Below are 19,789 nucleotides of genomic sequence, written 5' to 3' on the forward strand. Positions count from 1 at the left end.
GTGTCACGCGCCAATCCTTGGTCTTGTACCTCTTCGTGCGGTCAAACCTGCAACAAAACGATATTAGTTGTACCAAACACACATCTAAATTATAACATTGTTATTAATCGATAACGCACCCGTGCAATACTTGATTGATGGAGTAAAGCGGTGGTGGGCAGCCTGTCATTCTTCCAAACTGTCTGCTGACCCGAATGGACAAGTGAATCTTGACCACATGGATGAAAATAAGAGAGACATCACATCGATACTCGTGTGACTCGTCCCTAGTGACAGGACTCAGATAGTCTTGGAGCTCCAAAGAATTCCAAGGACACCAAAACACCTGAAATTTCGTAATTGTGTTAGGTTGTGATATAGTGTACATCGAAGAAGACACTGCTACGATAGTATAGAGAGCGTAACCTGGTGCTGTGTCAGGACATCGAGACCGTTCGTATACTCCCTGTACTTGCGCTACGCATTCCCTCTAACGAATTGTGCTTCCGTCTAGATATACAGAGCTGTATGGAGTGTATCATACCCGTTCCATTGCTGCATTGAACACGATAATGAATTAGCAACAAATAATATCATCATATCTAACTGCCTGGAAGAATATTGTTGGTGTTTCGTACAAGCACCGGCAAGTAAATTTATAGTGATGCGCGTTAGGCTCGAATGGTGCGCTAAAGGACACAAGATTTATACTGGTTCGGGCTGAATGTCTCTACGTCTAGTTTGTTGCTGCTTGTGTTATTAGCACCGAAAATGGTTCATAGTAGGGGTACAAACGATCGAGAGAGGGACTGGTTCCAAGTCTCTGATGGAAGGGTCGAACAGAGGCCAAGAGCTTAGTAGCAGCTTAACTGTGTGTGTTGTGCCGTCAAAAGTCGGTCCCCTTGTTGCAGGAAGCGCATCCCCTTTTATAGATGAAGGGAACAACTTTACAAGTGCGAGGGCTAGGATGCGTACTCTACCTAGCCTTGTGGCTCGTGTCTACCCAGCCTAGTTACCCATTCTGATGGGTGCGGAAGGATGATAAGCGCCTACAATACTATCGATGCCTCTATAGAATGTCAGGATTGTTACAGAGTACTGCCCCTCATAGGGTATGGACTGTAGTATAGTGGCTTTGACTTATGAGCCTTGCCCAGTCTTGCTCCGCACGCCTTCTGGTTCCTATGAATCTCTGTTGGAGGGACGTGGGGTCGGGGTCTGGAGTAGCGCTGTGGGCAAGGTCTTCCGATCAAAGAGGGCGTCCGGAGGCTGAAGCGTGTGCTCTGATCCGGTGAACCCGAGGGGGCGGGAAGCAGGCGCCGCTCCCTTGGGACCATAACGTGGTGACGGCATATCCGTCATTTATGAAGATCGTAAATCCTTTTCTGAAGCGTAGTGGTTTTCGTATATCTTCGTCGGGTTCCGTGTTCCAGAGCTGAAGGCGACGCCTACAACTCTACAGGGCGAAGAGCACGCACTTGCAAATACTTTTCAGGCTCTGCTATGCCCGGAAGGGTCTAAAGCCCCCGTCCCATCGTCCCTGGCAGTACCTTTCCTGCCGAGGCGTAGGGTATGGTCCTTGAAGCCATGGTTGACCTAAACGTCTTGTCTTGCCCTGTACCCATCATCATGAGGGAACGGGGAGAAGTTGTCAGGCAAGACGAAACTAGTCTTTAGACATTGAGCGGGGCAAGGTTTGTCCTCGGTCGTCGGGTGAGGCGGAGACCAGTCCTTATCCCTTGGGCGAGACTGAGCCCGCCCCTCGGGGGTCGGGCGAGGCGGAGTCTATCCCTCAGCCCTCGAGTGAGGCGGAGCTGGCCCAAAGGCGTCGAGCGAGGCGGAGACTAGCCCTCAGCCCTCGGGCGAGGCGGAGCTGGCCCAAAGGCGTCGAGCGAGGCGGAGACTAGCCCTTAGCCCTCGGGTGAGGCGAGGCTGGCCCAAAGGTGTCGGGCGAGGTGGAGACTAGCCCTTAGCCCTCGGGCGAGGCGGGGCTGGCCCAAAGGTGTCGGGCGAGGCGGAACCAAACTCCCGTCATTCGGGCAAGGAACATAGCGGCGCCCTTATCCGTCCAGAAGTTTTTAACGTTCGATGGTTATTGGTTCCACCTTCTGGGGTACCCTGGTATTAGGTCCCCGACAAATATAATGAACCGAAGTACTTACCGGTAAACCATTATTAAGGGGCCTCCCAACGGGTAATCGTTCCCAACACCAAACCTAGAGTAGGTAGGAGCAACCCCCAAGGTTCGTATGTCCTAAGGTGCGACGGCATGCAACGCATAGCTGTCGATACGTCCATGCCGAGACTACGCTGCCCCAGCTGTACCCCGCTATGTTCTCCCACGGCTGACGAAGTATGTCAAGGAAGATCCAGCTGATGGTGTTGTCCGAGGCGTCTGGGAAGAGGAAAGCACTAAGAAAGTGCCAGAGCTACACTCGAGCGAACCCGTCGATCTGTGCCTTCTCAGCTTGTGGGTCTAAGTACTCAAAGCGCTTTATGATCCAGGACGACGAAACACCGAAACTTTTCCTGTAATTGGTTAAAGAAAATGAGACCCGATGCCAGCTGTAAAGCAATACAAGTATTAAATAGGGTTGAATTACTCACATATTTTTCTTAGAAGCATCGTCGTCCGGTGAAAGAAAACCAGTAAACTGAGCCACCAGCTCTCTCCAGTGATCGTTGTCAACTATCCCTGTCACGGGAAGTCCCCCCAACCGAAGGCCTAAAATAGCCTTGATGTCCTGCAACGTCAAGGTTATCTCGCCATAAGGTAGGTGGAACGTGTGGGTCTCAGGCCTCCATCTGTTATAAGAATAGAACGACTATTAGTTATCTCCAATTTGTTACAAGAAAGTTTACGTACAAAGAATGCACTCGCACCTGTCTACAGCTACAGTAAGTAGTGCTGGATCAAGAGGCGAAAGACCGTGGTTGACAACACGGATAAGCTCGAGGAAGCCAGCACGCCGTATGTACGGCGTATAACGCTCGTCCCACTGATGCGCCCTGGTGTGAGTGCGGGGCCTCAAAGGAGGCAAGGACACCTCTGCGTCGGATGCTGCGTGGAAGGGGCCATCCTGTTACAAATTGATAAACAAAGCGTTAGAGTATTCAAATTAACAAAATTCAAGTTAACATTAGTAAGTGTACAAACAAATTCACTAACCTAACTAGCCTAAATCTCTAAACCCAAAATCCTAACTATACTAGATAATAAATACATAATCAATCCATATAAAACTTTGGTTCTAAAATTACAAGTAATCTCTCCGTCTCAAAATAAATACACATCTTGCTTCTCGAGTAGTCAAATATGTTTAAGTTTGATCAAAACTAAAAAAACGGTATCAATATTTTTATCTCCTAATAAGTTTATTACGAAAGTATACTCCATGCTTAATGTAATAGTACATATTATGTATCATAAATATTAGTACGCTATTATATAAATTTGGTCAAAGACACTAATAGTAGATACAAAAAATACTAACTATACTACATAATAATAAAAAAAATATGAAATTGAGAGGGAGGTACCTTAGGAGCGGGCGGCCTTGACGCGCCGGCGTTCGTGGCTTGGCCGGCTAGGGCGCTGCGCGGTGGGAGTGGTCGGGCGCGGCGTGGGCGAGCGGCCGAGGCCGGGCCGTGCGGGCGCGGACGGGGCGAGGCGAGGCCGGGCGGGCGCGTGCGTGGCGTGGACGAGCAGGCGCGAGCGCGTGCGGCTGCAGGCAGGGCGCTGGCGGCGGCGGCGGTGGCGTTCGGGCGTCGGGCGGGCTCACGCGCAGTATATATCTGGTCCTGCCGCGCCACAGATCAGGGCGCGGCACTGCCGCGCTATGATCGGTGGCGTGGCAGGACCCGCCACGTCAGTGGCCCCCCGGCCGGCCCACGCCACGTTAGCCCTATGCTGCGCCACCATGCATGGCGCGGCACAGGCATTTGGCCGCACCAGGGCAATAGGCGCGGCCAAAAATATTAGTTAAAAAAAAACGACAATGTTAGATTTAAAATTATATTTAAAAAGGGGTTAAAATTAAAAAAAAATCATGGGCTGGTTGATGTAAAGTGGGGCCGTGGAGCTCTTCTGGTACCACGGTCATGTGTATGCCGAATTGCCGATTGATTGAAACTGTATTTCCATTCTTTATTTGGTGGTGGCACACTAGGATCTTCTGGTACACCAGTAGGATCGTCGCACCAGTGAGATGTGCGAATAAACAAATCCAGTAGTACTTGTGCAAGGAATCAACACGACCGATTCACATCTGCTGCTGCTGCTGCTTGCAACACTACTGACGTGGCTTGGTTGACAATTATTATTGAAAAAAAAATGCAGATGAAATAAACCAGCACGGGGTGATTTTTGGAACCATTTTGCTAGCCGAGAGGAGAGGTTGAAACTAAACGTCAGGCCATTCAAAGCGGATGTGTTTTAAGTGTGTCACATAATAAGCAAGAAGGTACAGTATTTAGTTAGTACGGAGTAGTTGAAATAGCTCCAATGCATTGTTTCAAAGACAAAGTTATGCTATATTGGAGAGTGCACATATGCACTTGCCTTGCCCTATAAACACTGACATGGCACTATCTAATAGTAAGAAATAAACTCTCTTCATTAAATGCGGAATAACATGAAAGAAAACGAAATTGCATCTTTAGTTATGGCGAAATTTGAACTTTGTCAAAGATTTGGCCCTCATGTCCCGGGCAAACACTCGCAGGCCTCGAGCTTGGAAGTTGCTCGAAACCGTGTTGTTGCATGTTCTTCGCTTCCTTCAGCCTTCAGGTGTCTTTCTCAGGATTCCAAGTAGGGAGGTGACTGATGAGTGGCGGAGGCAGCATTGGTGCGTTACGGTGCGTCGGTGCTGCCACCGTGCCACGGCATGAAACGGGAGGGAGAGGCGCGACCTTTGAGACACGACCACGGCGTTGTCTACCTAGAGTACTGCATGCGGGCGGCACGGGAGGTCATTGCCAACACCCTACCGAGTGTCCGAGTGTGCCGACCTCGCCATGGGCAACTGGGCAAGTACTCCGGCATGCCACCCCCGGTTGGTACCGAAAGGCCAAGGCGACGGAGGCTCAGCTCAAAACGCGACGAAGTGGCACTACTAGTACAATAATGATTTAAGAGACAACCTCTCATGATGGGCGCATCTAGAGACCATTTCTGTAAATTTTCAGGTGGCCTTTAGGTAAAATCCCACCTCTGTTAACCGTTTTCAAAGGAAGGAATTCTAAGAGTCCGCCTCCAGAAATAGATCAACAAAGACGGATATACTGTGAGAGGTCTAGCTCTAGAAATAGATGTAGTAAAAAAATAATCCATAATTTTCTCGTATAAAGTTGGATTAAGACCATTAACAAAGGCTGTCATCCTACTATTGATGTGTCTACTGTTCGTCTCTGGAAATCCTTTCTCCGGTAGTAAAAAAAAAAAAATCCTTTCTCCGGTAGCTATTTTATGTTTTTTTTTTGGAAAATTGCATTTGGTACGGATCTCTCGCTCTTGGTTATTTCTCTGGCCAGGAGGCAACATTCGTGCAAGACCAGTCATAATAAATTCATACACTAGAAATGTAATAAATTGTTGGTTAACCTTCTCTTTTTATGGACAAATAGAGAGTAAATTCATAATAAGTGGTGCAACGAGGAGCATTGATGTTCTGGCCATCCCATCCAATTATGTGGATCCAGAATTGCGACAATGAAGTAACAGTGGATCAGTACTCACTAAGTAGTCATGAAAGATCATGGTTAAAGCTTATTGAGTTATTCTCTCCAAGACAGAAGTGGTACAGAACATAATATGTTGAGATAAACAACTAATGGAAAACCATTAGAGGCGTTGGAGAGTAGCGAAAAAGAAAACAACTCAAAATTATTCATCGTTTCAGTATCACACACGAAAACTGTAAAAGCAAACATCTTCAGCAATCAATACAGCAGCTGAATACAGATCAGTTGTTCTACATTTCATATAAGCATCATGTACTAGTACTGTTCTGGCCACACAGATAAATCAAAAGAAGAGCCGTGGGTAAACCAATATCTGCGATGGCCATATACATGTACCCATCGCTCTTGCCATTGCTCTGACGCCAAACACAGCGTCCCCGGGAGGCACCTCCCACCCTGGAGGGAATGATCGCCAGCGGCGCCCAGGAAACGCAACATAAATTCGGTTCTCCTCCACGCCACAGCTCCCCACATCTCGGCACGCAGCAGCGGTCTTCCCAGTGCAGTCCACGAACAAGCTGTACGCCCCGATGCTCTCCATTTCCTCCCACCTCATGCGCGCCATGTCAAGCCCGTACACGGCCACCTTGTTCACCCTCCTCGTCTGCACGATGGAGCCTGATTTCGGCTCCAGCATGAAGAGCACCAGCAGCAGCCGGTCCCCGGCGGCGGCCAGACGGGGCCCAAAGCACCACTGATTGAAGGCGGTGGCGTCCGGGAGGCCGGCGGCGGGAAGCATTTGGACGGTCTGGCTCTGGGGGCTGCCGCAGAGGCGGAACTCCAGCAGCTGCGCGCGATCGGTCAAACCGAGGACGCGGCCGCGGAATTCGAGGACGCCCGTGACGTAGGAGGCGGAACGGGGGAGGCTGTGCTTGGTCCACCTGGGACCGGAGGCGCTGGCGTTGGGGTTGGGGTTTGGGTCGGGGAAGGGGAGGGAGAAGAAGGCGTGCTTGGAGTGGAAGACGAGGAGGTGGGACGCCGTGAGGGCGGCGTAATGGTACGCGAAGAGAGGGGACGGGAGCGTGACCTCGCGGCGTTCGGCGCCGGTGAGAGCGTCGATGATGATGATGCGAGTTTCCCAATCGGATGCGCCTCGGTGGCGGAGGAGGTGGTGGCCGCGAGAGGCAGACAGAAGGTTCGCGCCCTCCGCGGCGGTGAGGTCGGCGCGGTACGCGAGCGGCTGCGCGAGGACGGCCTGGGAGAAGGGGACGACGCTGCGGGATCTGGGATCGAGGAGGAGCGGGGGCAGGCCGGGGCTGAGGAGATCGGCGGCGGAGGCGCGGAGCAGGCGGCGCCAGGGCTGGCAGGTGGCCGCGAAGGCGTAGATCGAGCGGAGGCAGGGGAGGAGGCGGCGCAGCAACTCCGAGAGGGGCAGCTCGGGCAGACCGCCCCAGTCGCGGAACTCCGGCATCGTGGGCCCGCCGGCGGTGAGCATATGTGTCTCAAGCGGTTTCATTGTGGTTCCGCGTCGCAGGAAGGCTAGGGGTGTGTTTAGTTACCCAAAATCTAAACTTTGATACTATAAAAAAAAGAAGAAGATTATTCGTCACATTAAATTTATGGTACATATATGGAATACTAAATATTAATGAAATCAAAAATTAATTGTACAGTTTAGTTATACTTTACGAGACGAACGTTTTGAGCCTAATTAATCAACGATTGGATAATTATTACCAAATATAAATAAAATACTACACGGCAAGTGCCGTGCATTGATTTTGCCGCTGCTGATTTCGGGCAACTAAAGGAGGCCTAGGTAGTGCGCGGTCCCTGGTGGCCCCACTGTGGTTCCCACTGTAGTTGGTTTTTTTAGTGGAGTGTCGTTGGTGTCCTGCGGCCGTTCGCGTGCCACCCGACTTATCCCTTTTTTTCTTTTTTTTTAGAATAGTGTTTTTCTTTCGCAAGCATCCAGATTTTCTTTAAAATTCCTTTAAGCGAACTGGACGTTGGTGTCAGGCGTCCTCAACAGGCCTTCCAAAACACTAGCTGAGGTGGAGCCTAAAACAATTAAAAAAACTAAGAAGTCAGATAGTGGTACAAATTTTTTGGGAACTGTACGAGCTTAGCTCTTGCTAGCTCGCTAGCGCTATGGATTCTGGATTTATCTTTCTTCGTGATTGGCCAGCTGCTCCTCCTAGCAGGCAGGACAACCGTTGGGGACGCCCAGCCGCGTTGGGCCAAACGTTAACGTTGATGACGACTTCAGGCGACGGACGACTGTCAAGTGCTGGGCCAAACGGGCCGGAAGGCAGTGCGCGGAATATGTAGGGCAATTTTTAGACAAGTTTTCAATTATTTTTTAGCTAACCTTGGCTAATTTAATCTGTTTTTTCGTCCTACTAACAACTAGGCCTAGCTCATCCAAACAAGACCTATGTCCAGGAACTCTAATGATACATGATCTAATGAACATGAAAATTTTATTACAACTCAAACATGCAATGATAGCCCACCGTAAAAATTTCACCATAGTTGGACTAGAGAAACTACAACTATGAATTAATTATAGAAAAACATAGATCTAAAGTTACAGCAAAAACTTTATACTAAAACATACCATATCATATGTTCACTGTGTAGATCTAATCATGCGGAGTCCAACACAATTGGATTTTTTATTTTATGATTTTTCTGTGATTTACTACGTTTTTTCAAAATTCAGTCGAAATAAACATAAAAGAAAAAGGAAAACCACCCAGTGAAACAACCATGGGGTCAAGTGGCCGGTTTTTTAAGATGAGGGAGGAGTTATTTCTATTTTTAGAGTTCAGTGAGGAAAAACTGATTTCTGCGATAGGCAAAATGGACTTTTTCCTTTTGCTACGGTGGCTTCTGTGCACACTGGGCTATGGGCTCCCGAGGAAGTGCGCACTGGGCACTTATCTGTGGCTGGCTGTTTATACTCTATCTATGGTACCTGCATCTAGATAGGAGAGCTAATAGGTAGGGTAATTTTTTAGAAAAGTCTTCAACTATTTTTTAGCCAACCTTGGCTAATTAATCTATTTTTTTGTCCAACTAACAACTAACCCTAGCTCATCCAAACAGGACCTATGTCCAGGAAAAAAGTCCTTTTATATCCATTTTTGTATTATATTTTTTCTTCTTATAAGCATCAAAATCAGATGTCTTATCCTATCGGCTCTCAAAATCCATTTAAATTGCCTACTTACTCATGTTAAAAGTGGGTTTTAAGATGGTCCACCCTTTGTTAGTAGAAAAATCCAATAAATACCATAAAATTGTCTCTAACCTTATAAAAGTTCCAATAAAAGCCCTACATGTATATTGGGACACAATAAACCCAAATAAAATAGTTATAGCTTGAAAAGTATCTCTAAAAGCTTCCAAAAATTAGATTTAGCTTTAGGAAAATAGGAAAAACATCTAAAAAATCTAGAAAATTACTAGACCATTCTAATTGATAAATAAGAATGTGTTGAAATTTACAACCAACATGAATGAATAGCATCAATGCATTCATCATTAAATGAATGTAGAATACTTGATATTTACATAACATATTTCTATTGTGAAAAGTTTTTTAAAACATGTTTAGACATCATTATAATGTTTTAGAAAATTTTCAAAATTTTCTAGATATTTTCCCATTTACCTATGTCTAAATATATATTTAGGAAACTTTTAGAGATATGTTTCACAAACTCTAAATATTTTACTTATATTTTTTGTGTCCCAATATATTTCTAAGATTCTTCTCATAAATTTTAGAAACCTTAGAGACATTTTTCATGGTTTAAAAATTTTATCATGTATTTACTGATTTTTTTGAAAAAAAATTGGTAAACCCGTCTCAAACGGCTTCTAACCTGATCAAGGATATAATGTAAATGGTTTTTGAAAGTTGTTGAGGGGTAAGATGCCTAGTTTGTTTTTTAGGGGAAGATGCCTAGTTTTTTAAGTTAAAAAGGAAAATCTGACCATGACAATACAGAGGTAAAATGGACCTGTTGCTTATATATGTCCATGGGCTTTGAACTTAGGGCCCACGGATTATCATTCTTGAGCCAGAGACCCCAAAGGCCTTCGAAAGCCCAGTCTATTCGATCCAGTCGGACTTGGGGTCCAGGTTTTGACTCCTGCTCCCGGCCCCCCAAGTCAACGATTTTTAAGGATCTGGAGCTCAGTTCGAGAAGCTGAAATCGAGGGGAGAAGATGCCTGTCATTGGAAGCAAAGGTGACCTCCGCTGTCTTCTTCTTCCTAATTAAAACCAACCCGGCAACCTAATCAAAAATCAAGTGCGTGCTTCACATGTACTCACACGCCTCCCCAAGCTGGCAAGCTGGATCACTCCATATATTGGTCTCACCGCAAGGCACTTCGATTCACGCGTGCCTTAATCAGCTGCAGATCGAAATGACACCAATGCAAGGATCGATGTAGTACAGGGACAGATCCATCGATCGTAGTATTTAATTGGGCTTCACACACAACACAAGTTTTATGGGAAAACTTCATGGGCAGTTTTCCTAATTTTCAAGTGACTGAAACCAGTAGTATATTTTTTATTTCAAGCACCTTTGGGCATTTTGAGTGGAATATTGATCCACGTATTCGGAGCAACGTCAGAACCCGGGCAGATTTAGTTAAGTGTGAACAGGGCATTGGCGTATGGACAGGATAGGTGATGTACCCCACTCATTAGCGTCACTAGTTTATTTTATTATACTCCCTACCCACTGGCAAGAGATAATCTAATTATTCAGTTTGTATAATGTGTGATGCTTAGCTAGCTAGCTATACAGTTATCCTTGACACTAAAGTACGATTTGCCTATATATATATATGCTAGCTAGCCACCTAGCTTACTAATCAAGAATATTGCGTATTAATTGCTAGATCTGAAGAGATGGCAAATATATGTGCACCAAGGGATGTGATACATAATTAAATTATTAGTCCCTCCAGTTCTAAATAACTGATGTTTTCAGGGTGTCATAAGTCAATTATTCCAAACTTTGGTTGTATATTATTACTTTTTATATGTTTTGACCTCGGATATTTGTTGTTTTGAAATTTAGTTTCATAAAAGTATACTTGTACAATGTTTTTTTAAACATATGTAACAAACAAATACTGGCCAAAGTATTCTTTTGAAAACCATGCATGTTAATGTTCCTTATTTATTATTGGAGAGATGACTCACTACTAGAGAAGAGACTTTCGGTGTAAGGCTTTAGTCCCGGTGATTTTTAGACCGGGACTAAAGAAATGATTAGTTTCGGTTGGAGCTATCAACCGGGACTAAAGTCCCCTGCCCAATGGCTAGAGGCGTAGCTTTTGCAAGAGGGGAGCAGGAGGGGACCATTAGTCCCGGTTGGTGGCTCAAACCGGGACTAAAGGTCACCCTCTAGTCCCGGTTGGAGCTACCTGCCGTGACTAAACCTTTAATCCCGGTTGGTGGCTCCAACCGGGACTAGAATTCTACCTATAATATGGGTTTATACCACAAATCGGGACTACATGTCCTAGGCTATATACTTTCTTCTTCTTCCTCCCCCAGCCCGAGCCATTTCAAGCTCTCTGCCTGCTCTCTGTTCTTCCTCGTGGAAGGAGTTCATGCTTGCGGGATTGGTGAAGACTTCATTCCTCCATCCATTCTTCGGTTCTAAAGGTTACCAACTTCATCCTCCCATGTTTCATTACTAGCATGGCTCATTTCGTGGTCTAGAAATAGAGAAATTTGTGGTTTTTTTATTAGGAATGATGGTGGATTTTTTTTATTTATACACCATTTGATCTCAAAATCGCTTGATAGCTTGAATATGAAGATGAAGGAAGCTTATAGTAGTACATCAAAACTAGTATGCACCTTTCATTGCCTCATTTCATGGTCTAGAAATATAGGAATTTTTGGTTTTCTAGATTGGGAATAATGGTGGGTATTTTTTATTTATATGCCATTTGAGCTCAAAATCACTTGATAGTATGCACCTAGCCTCATTTCATGGTTTATAAATAGAGAAATATAAGATTTTTTTAGTATATAGCTCATTTAATTTCATAGTTCACAAAATAAGAAATTTATAGTAGTTGATGAAAATGAGTATAGAGAGTCATAGATGACGACTGCTTCCGGGTCCTCGGCCTCACATGGGGTCTCTAAGCGATTGAGGCCGGACCTCTCTCTCATTGTGTGCGACAAGTGTGGGCAGAAGACTGTGAGGGAGTACAGGGTGAAGAAGAAGGGTCCCAACCAAGGGCACATCTTCTGCACATCTCCAGATCACGAAGTGAGTTATTTTTTTGTCATATTTTGTTATGGTTTGTAGCCATTTTTCATGATAATTTTGATTAAAGTTCTTGATTTATTGTTGTAATTTTAGTGGGATGGCACTGGATCATGTGACGGTTTGTCCTGGGAGGAAGAGTATGTTGAGCACGTCCAAAAATCTCTTGCAAAGGCTACTAAGGCGACTAATGAGAGTGCACCTTTGTATGATATGGCAATGAACCAGCAGAAGAATGATCTATCTATTTTAGTTGGAATTGGTTCCGAAATCCTTATTCTACTGAAGTGCATTGTAGGTTTAGTTTGTTTAGTGCTATTTGGGATTGTCTACATTGTATCAAGGCTTTAATAAATTAATGTTCGAGAGTACGTGAAACAGCTGTGTGGTATAGGATATTAATTAATCATGTTGATTGATGGATATTTTGGATCTTTTAATTAATGCATGTTGTATAATATGGGTTTTTCAAGTTTTTGATGTGGTGTATGTCATGTAATGTAGATGAATCGGCAATACAACACGGATCATCGCTCCCCAATGTTCATTAGGGGCGTGCATGAATTCATAAATGTGGCCAAGGCAAACACGCGAAATGGTTTCATGTGCTGCTAAAAGGTCCTAATATGGCTAGAGGGAGGGTGAATAGCCTATTTAAAAATCTACAAATCAACTAGAGCAATTTGATTAGTATGACAAATAGCGAAATATAAACTTGCTTACCTCTACAAGGGTTGCAAGTCACCTATCCAACAATTCTAGTTGCAATGATTACTAGGCACACAACTTGCAATGTTACTACTCACTAAGAGCTCTCAATCTTGCTAATCTAAAGAGCTCCACTAGATGAACTTAAAATAACAAAGCAAGCTCTCAATTCTAATTACACTAAAGAGCTTGCCACAACTAGTTTACAAGAATATAAATGAGTGAGTAGGGTGATTATACCGTCGTGTAGAGGAGTGAACCAATCACAAGATAAATACTAAATCAATCACCAAGAGAATACCAAGGGGCAAGAGACAACCAATTTTTCTCCTGAGGTTCACGTGCTTGCCGGCACGCTAGTCCCCGTTGTGTCGACCAATACTTGGTGGTTCGGCGGCTAAGAGGTGTTGCACGAATCTCGTCCACACAATTGGACACTGCAAGAACCTACCCACAAGTGAGGTAACTCAGTGACACGAGCAATCCACTAGAGTTACCTTTTGGCTCTCCGTCGGGAAAGGCACAAGACCCCTCACAATCACCACGATCAGAGCCGGAGACAATCACCAACCTCCGCTCAACGATCCTCGCTGCTCCAAGCCGTCTAGGTAGCGGCAACCACCAAGAGTAACAAGTGAATCCCGCAGCGAAACATGAATACCAAGTGCCCCTAGATGCAATCACTCAAGCAATGCACTTGGATTCTATCCCAATCTCACAATGATGATGAAACAATGATGGAGATGAGTGAGAGGGCTTTGGCTAAGCTCACAAGGTTGCTATGTCAATGCAAATAGCCAAGAGAGTGAGCTTAAGCCGGCCATGGGGCTTAAATAGAAGCCTCCACGAAATAGAGCCGTTGTACCCCTTCACTGGGCACAACATGGAGTGACCGGATGCTCCGGTCAGTTCGACCGGACGCAGGACCCCAGCGTCCGGTCGCCCGATGCTTGCCATGTGTCATTGGCTTTAAACGCCAATCGCCCGATCTCAATGGTCAAGTGATGATCGGACGCGTCAGTTAGAAAGTGACCGGACGTAGGACCCCAGCGTCCGATCGTTTCTAGTAAGGTTCCAAACACGAAATTTCACGACTTGACATGCCCGGTCATGCTTGATCGGACTCACCCAGCGTCCAGTCACTCAAAGTTTACTCTGTGCGCCTCACGTCAGCGTACGTCAGCACTGACCGGACTCAGACCATGAGTGTCCGGTCAGTTTACACGCCAGCATCCGGTCACAAGACCAAGACCGTGTGCTTACTGCTGTCACTGACCAGACTCTGAACCCAGCATCCGGTCACTGCACCACCAGCGTTCGGTTACTCTATGAACCCCTGTCTTTTCTGTATAGGGCGCCGGTGGCACCGATGGACTATCCGCACTCTACGGACGGACACTCCATCGGTGAAGTTTCTAACCCTTGCTCAAATGTACCAACGACCAAGTGTATCACCTTGTGCACATGTGTTAGCATATTTTCATAAGCATTTTCAAGGGTGTTAGCACTCCACTAGATCCTAAATGCATACGTAATGAGTTAGAGCATCTTGTGGCACTTTGATAACCGCATTTTAATACAAGTTTCACCCCTCTTAATAGTATGGCTATCTAACCTAAATGTGATCACACTCGCTAAGTGTCTTGATCACCGAAACAAAATAGCTCCTACTATTTATACCTTTGCCTTGAGCCTTTTGTTTTTCTCTTTCTTCTTTTCAAGTTCAAGCATTTGATCATCACCATGCCATCACCATCATCATGATCTTCGCCATTGCTTCATTACTTGGAGTAGTGCTACCTATCTCATAATCACTTTGATAAATTAGGTTAGCACTTAGGGTTTCATCAATTAACCAAAACCAAACTAGAGCTTTCAGCTGCCCATGTGTTCTATGTAAGAATGAGATGAATTATTCTTGCTCAAGGATCCTGCACGAACACCTGTTCATGTCGGGTTTCATGCCAAACTATATTTATTGGACTAAGCATGGAGAAAGAGGTGTTGTAATGGAAGAAGACACTACCCCAGTTATCGACATCACTGCCGGTTCAAAATCCGCCTTCACTGCTGGGTTTTGAACTGGCAGTGGCATGTCAGCAGTGAGGCTCGCTGGCTACTGCTACCGGTGCTTCACCTAGTAGTGATAAGATTTAGAAAAACAAAAAAAAAACAATCCAACAAGCATGCTGGCTGGAGCATGCTCGTTACCGCCGCTACCGCCACCATGCTCGCTGGCTACCACTGCCACTACATTAAGCATTTCATCCAAGAATGGATTCAAAACATCAGAAAAACTCATCCACAAATTGATTTGTGCATCGCAGACGAAAGATAAAGGTTCAACACATCACAAATCAACCCATCCATAAATCGATTCGTACATCACAAACAAAGGAGCAGGGTTCAACAACAACAAAAAAACTCATCTACACCGGTGGAGACACAGGAGCACTAGAAAGGGAGATTACTGAGGAGACACAGTGCGACTGCCTCCTCCTTCTCCGGCGGGCACATGTGGCTGCCTCCTCTTCCTTTGGTGAGCGCGCCCCTCCTCCCCTCTGGCACGACGGCCCTCTCCCCTCCCTCTCTCCCACAAGCGATGCGGGCGAGGAGGCCAGATCCGGTGACGAGGAAGTCAGATCTGGTGGTGGGGAGGATAGATCTAGGCTCCTCCTCGCCCTCACCGCCGGATCCGAAAGCGGGTGAGGCGACAGCGGTGCGGGCAGCGTGAGCAACGCGAGCGAGTGGTGGCGGTGGCCCTCTCCCCATGGCGGCGCTCCTCCCCTTCAACTCCGGCAATGGTGTGGAGGCTGGATCCGGCCTCCCTACGGCGGCGCTCCTCTCCCTCCAACTCCAGTAGCGGCGTGGAGGCCAGATCCGATGGCGTGGAGGTCGGATCCGGCCTCCCCATGGCAGCACGTCACTGTGCTGGGGTGGCCTCATGCCCGCACGTCACTACCGCGGCCTCCATGGGTCCGCACCACATGCTCGAGCACCTCCGTCGAAGATGGCTGAGCGTCCTCCATCTTCACTTGAACGGTGCCGCCGCGGAGGTGATGTAGAAGAGCGGGAGCAGGCGTGGGGGCTTGGCACCACTCATCGAGGATAGGTGGAGGAAGAAGCCCCTCTCCGACAAGGGATTCGATGGAGTGGAGGCGGGTGTGGTGTGGAGGCATGGGGAGATTCGGTGGAGTTGGGTTGCCTATTCTAATCTATTCAGACGCTTTATCTATTCGTCCGGCTTAGGAGTTGGGAGGGAGTTGGGAGACATGCGGAGTTAACTGGGATTGATAAAATTTTTGGGTCTGGAAGTACACATCAGTGCCGGTTTGGTAATTCAACCGATAGTAAATAGACACCACTGCCGGTTTGTATTAACAATCGACAGTGATGTGGTCCTTTAACGTTGGTTTTAGCCCAGACTCAATTATTTTCTTGTTTTCAAGCTTGGAAGCGTACATCACTGCCGGTTCTCACGAATCCAACAGTGATGAGGCCGACAATGATGTCCAAATCTATAGTAGTGAGATGAAGAAGAAGAAGGGGATGATGAAAACATTATTATTCATGGTTTTGCAGAATACGGTGCCTTTGATGATACTACAATGGGGGAAGCTGAAGAAGAGGTAGCTATTGAAGAAGAGGTAGCGGTAGAAGATGAGCCCACTGATGATCTTGGTCAGGCCATCTGTGATGCACAGAGAGACTATAAAAGTGAAAATGAGAGCAAGTTCGAGCGCATGCTAGAGGATCATAAGAAATTGCTATACCCGACTTGTGAAGAGGGGCAAAAAAAGTTGGGTACCACACTTGAATTGCTGCAATGGAAGGCAAAGAATAGTGTATCTAACAAGGGATTTGGGAAGTTATTGACTATCACAAAGAAGATGCTTCCAAAGGTAAACGAATTGCCCACCACCACATATGCAGCAAAACAGGTCGTCTGCCCTCTGGGATTAGAAATCCAGAAGATACATGCATGTTCTAATGACTGCATCCTCTACCACAGCAAGTACGAGAATTTGGATGCATGCCCGATATGCCGTGCATCACGGTATAAGATCAGACGAGATGACCCTAGTGATGTTGAGGACGATGGTGAATGTCCCAGGAAGAGAATCCCTGCTAAGGTGATGTGGTATGCTCCTATAATACCACGCTTGAAATGTTTGTTCAGAAACAAAGAGCATACAAAGTTGTTGTGATGGCACAAAGAAGACCATAAGGTAGACGATATGTTTAGACACCCCGCTAATGGGTCCTAGTGGAGGACAATCGATAGAGAATTCCTAAAGTTTGCAGATGATGCAAGAAACTTAAGGTTTGCTTTAAGTACAGATGGCATGAATCCTTTCGGGGAGCAGAGCAGCAGTCATTGCACTTGGCCTGTTACTCTATGTATCTACAACCTTCCTCCATGGTTGTGCATGAAGCGGAAGTTCATTATGATGCCAGTGCTCATCCAAGGCCCAAAGCAACCTAGAAACGACATTGATGTGTACTTGAGACCATTTGTTGAGGAACTTCTACTTTTGTGGAGCAGCACAGACATACGTATGTGGGATAAGTACAAATAGGAACACTTTGACATGTGAGCATTGTTGTTCATAACAATCAATGATTGGTCTGCTCTTAGTAATTTTTTAGGACAGCCAAACAAGGGATATAATACATGCACGCACTGTTTTCATGACATAGAAGGTATATTTTTGAAAAAATATTGAAAGGTCATGTACATGGGCCATTATCGATTTCTTCCATTGAATCACGCCCTAAGAAAGAGAGGCAATCATTTTAAAGGTAAGGCAGAGCGCCGAACAAAGCCTGACAACCATAGTGGTGAGGATGTATTCAATATTGTCAAGGATGTATAAGTAGTCTTTGGGAAGGGACTTGACAGCCAACCTGTTCTGAATGATGCTAACATACATGCACTCATGTGGAAGAAGAAGTCCATATTTTGGGAGCTATCCTACTGACAAGTCCTAGAGGTCCGCAATGCGATCAATGTGATGCACCTGACGAAGAATCTTTATGTGAACCTGCTAGGCTTCATGGGTGTGTATAGGAAGGCTAAAGGACACACTGGAAGCAAGACAGGACCTACAGTGTATGAAAGAATGAGAGAACCTGCATCTAGAGAAGGTTGATGATGGACGCCAGTACTTAAGTCCTGCCAGCTACACTATTAGCAAAGAAGAGAAGGAAAGCATGTTTGAATGTCTAAACAACATCAAGGTCTCATATGGCTTCTCCTCGAATGTAAAGGGGATAATAAATGTGGTAGAGAAGAAATTCCTAAACTTAAAGTCTCATGACTGCCACGTACTTATGACACAATTGCTTTCGGTTGCATTGAGAGGGATTCTACCTCCAAATGTACGATTAGCCACCGTGAAACTATGTGCATTCCTCAGCGTAATTTTTTAGAAGGCAATCATTCCAACGCATCAAGCAAAGCTACAGAATGACATGGTCCAATGTCTTATTAGCTTTGAGTTGGTGTTCCCACCATCCTTCTTTAATATTATGTCACACCTTCTACTTCACTTGATCAAAGAGATTTGTATTCTCGGTCTTGTGTTCCTACACAACATGTTCCCCTTTGAAAGGTTCATGGGAGTCATGAAGAAATATGTTCATAACCATTTTTGCCTAGAAGGAAGCATAGCCAAGGGCTACGGAACAGAGGAGGTCATTGAGTTTTGTGTTAATTTTATTACTGACCTCGACCCGATTGGTGTTCCTGAATCATGACATGAGGAGAGACTAAGTGAAAAGAGAACACTAGGGAAGAAAAGCATATATTGGCAAGGAGGATGATTATTTCCGTAAAGCACACTACATAGTTCTGCAAAACTCCTCCTTGGTGGATCCGTATATCGAGGTACACAAGGACATTGTATGATCCGAATTCTTGGGGAGGACTAAAGCCTAGATTATGCGTCGACACATGGAAACTTTTGGCTGTTGGTTGCAAAAACGATGTCAGGGTGATGAGAGTCCGGATGAGCAACTATACTTGTTGTCTAGGGAACCATCTTGGCATATCCTGACATTCAAAGGGTACGAGATAAATGACAATACATTTTACACGATAGCCCAAGATAAAAGGAGCACCAACCAAAACAATAGTGTCCGCGTAGATGTCATTGACCCAAATGGGAATAAGGAAACATATTATGGACGCATAGAGGAGATATGGGAGCTAGACTATAGACCTTATTTTAAGGTCCCTTTGTTTTGGTGCCAATGGGTGAAGGTGACCGGAGGTGGGGTAATAGTGGACCATCAGTACAGAATGACAACAGTGGACCTCAACAATCTTGGGTACAGAGATGAACCATTCTTCTTAGCCAAGGATGTGAATCAGGTGTTCTATGTGAAGGACATGTCTACTAAACCAAAGAAAGGAAAAAACAACGACAACGACTCAGACAATGAGCTAAAGCGCCACATAGTTCTTTTAGGGAAAAACATCGTGGGAATCGAGGACAGATCTAACATATCAGAAGATTATGAAAAGAATGATAGAATTCCACCCTTTATAGTAAACAGTGACCCAAGCATCCTGCTAAATAATGAGGACACTCCATGGTTACGACACGATCATAACCAAGGGACATACGTCAAGACGAAGTTTATTGTTGTTCCCACTTGATATGGTGATGTATTAGACATGTTATGTAATAATTGTGACTTCAGATTTTTTGTCGTATTTTCATATTTTCTATGGTTTAAATGAATTTTCTGCTTGACGGTGAATTTCCTGTGGAGTATGTGCGATGAAAAATCAAATGATCAACACTAATAAGATGTGAAAACTAATTTTCTATCGAAAAGCAATAGTTTTAATGATTTTAATTAAGTAGTACATTTTTGCATGGTGAAAATTGTGATTATTATTTACACTATGTTAAATATTTATATGGTAAAACAAAAGAGATTAGGTTACACATTTTTCTTGTGTACAATAATGCAAAATCAGGTCCAGGATTTTTTTTGTATTTTTTGGCTAATATTTTATTTACTAGGCAATTAACAACTCTCTGCATATATATATAAAAGAAATATATAAAAAAGAAAAAACTTCTTAAAACTG

The 19,789-nt window shown here is 45.2% G+C and overlaps 1 protein-coding gene and 1 pseudogene across 1 annotated transcript; one reads left to right on the top strand and one right to left on the bottom strand.

The window, feature by feature from the left end:
• Positions 1-5,806: 5,806 nt before the first annotated feature.
• Positions 5,807-7,216, bottom strand: LOC136474619 (uncharacterized). The gene has a single exon (XM_066472176.1). The coding sequence runs from the start codon at positions 7,175-7,177 to the stop codon at positions 6,005-6,007; it is 1,173 nt and encodes a 390-aa protein (XP_066328273.1). The 5' UTR covers positions 7,178-7,216; the 3' UTR covers positions 5,807-6,004.
• A 9,076-nt stretch (positions 7,217-16,292) lies between these two features.
• Positions 16,293-19,348, top strand: LOC136470506 (uncharacterized; annotated as a pseudogene).
• The last annotated feature ends 441 nt before the right edge of the window (positions 19,349-19,789 follow it).

The sequence above is a fragment of the Miscanthus floridulus genome, chromosome 8 (genome assembly GCF_019320115.1).
Source record: "Miscanthus floridulus cultivar M001 chromosome 8, ASM1932011v1, whole genome shotgun sequence".
Lineage (NCBI taxonomy): Eukaryota > Viridiplantae > Streptophyta > Magnoliopsida > Poales > Poaceae > Miscanthus > Miscanthus floridulus.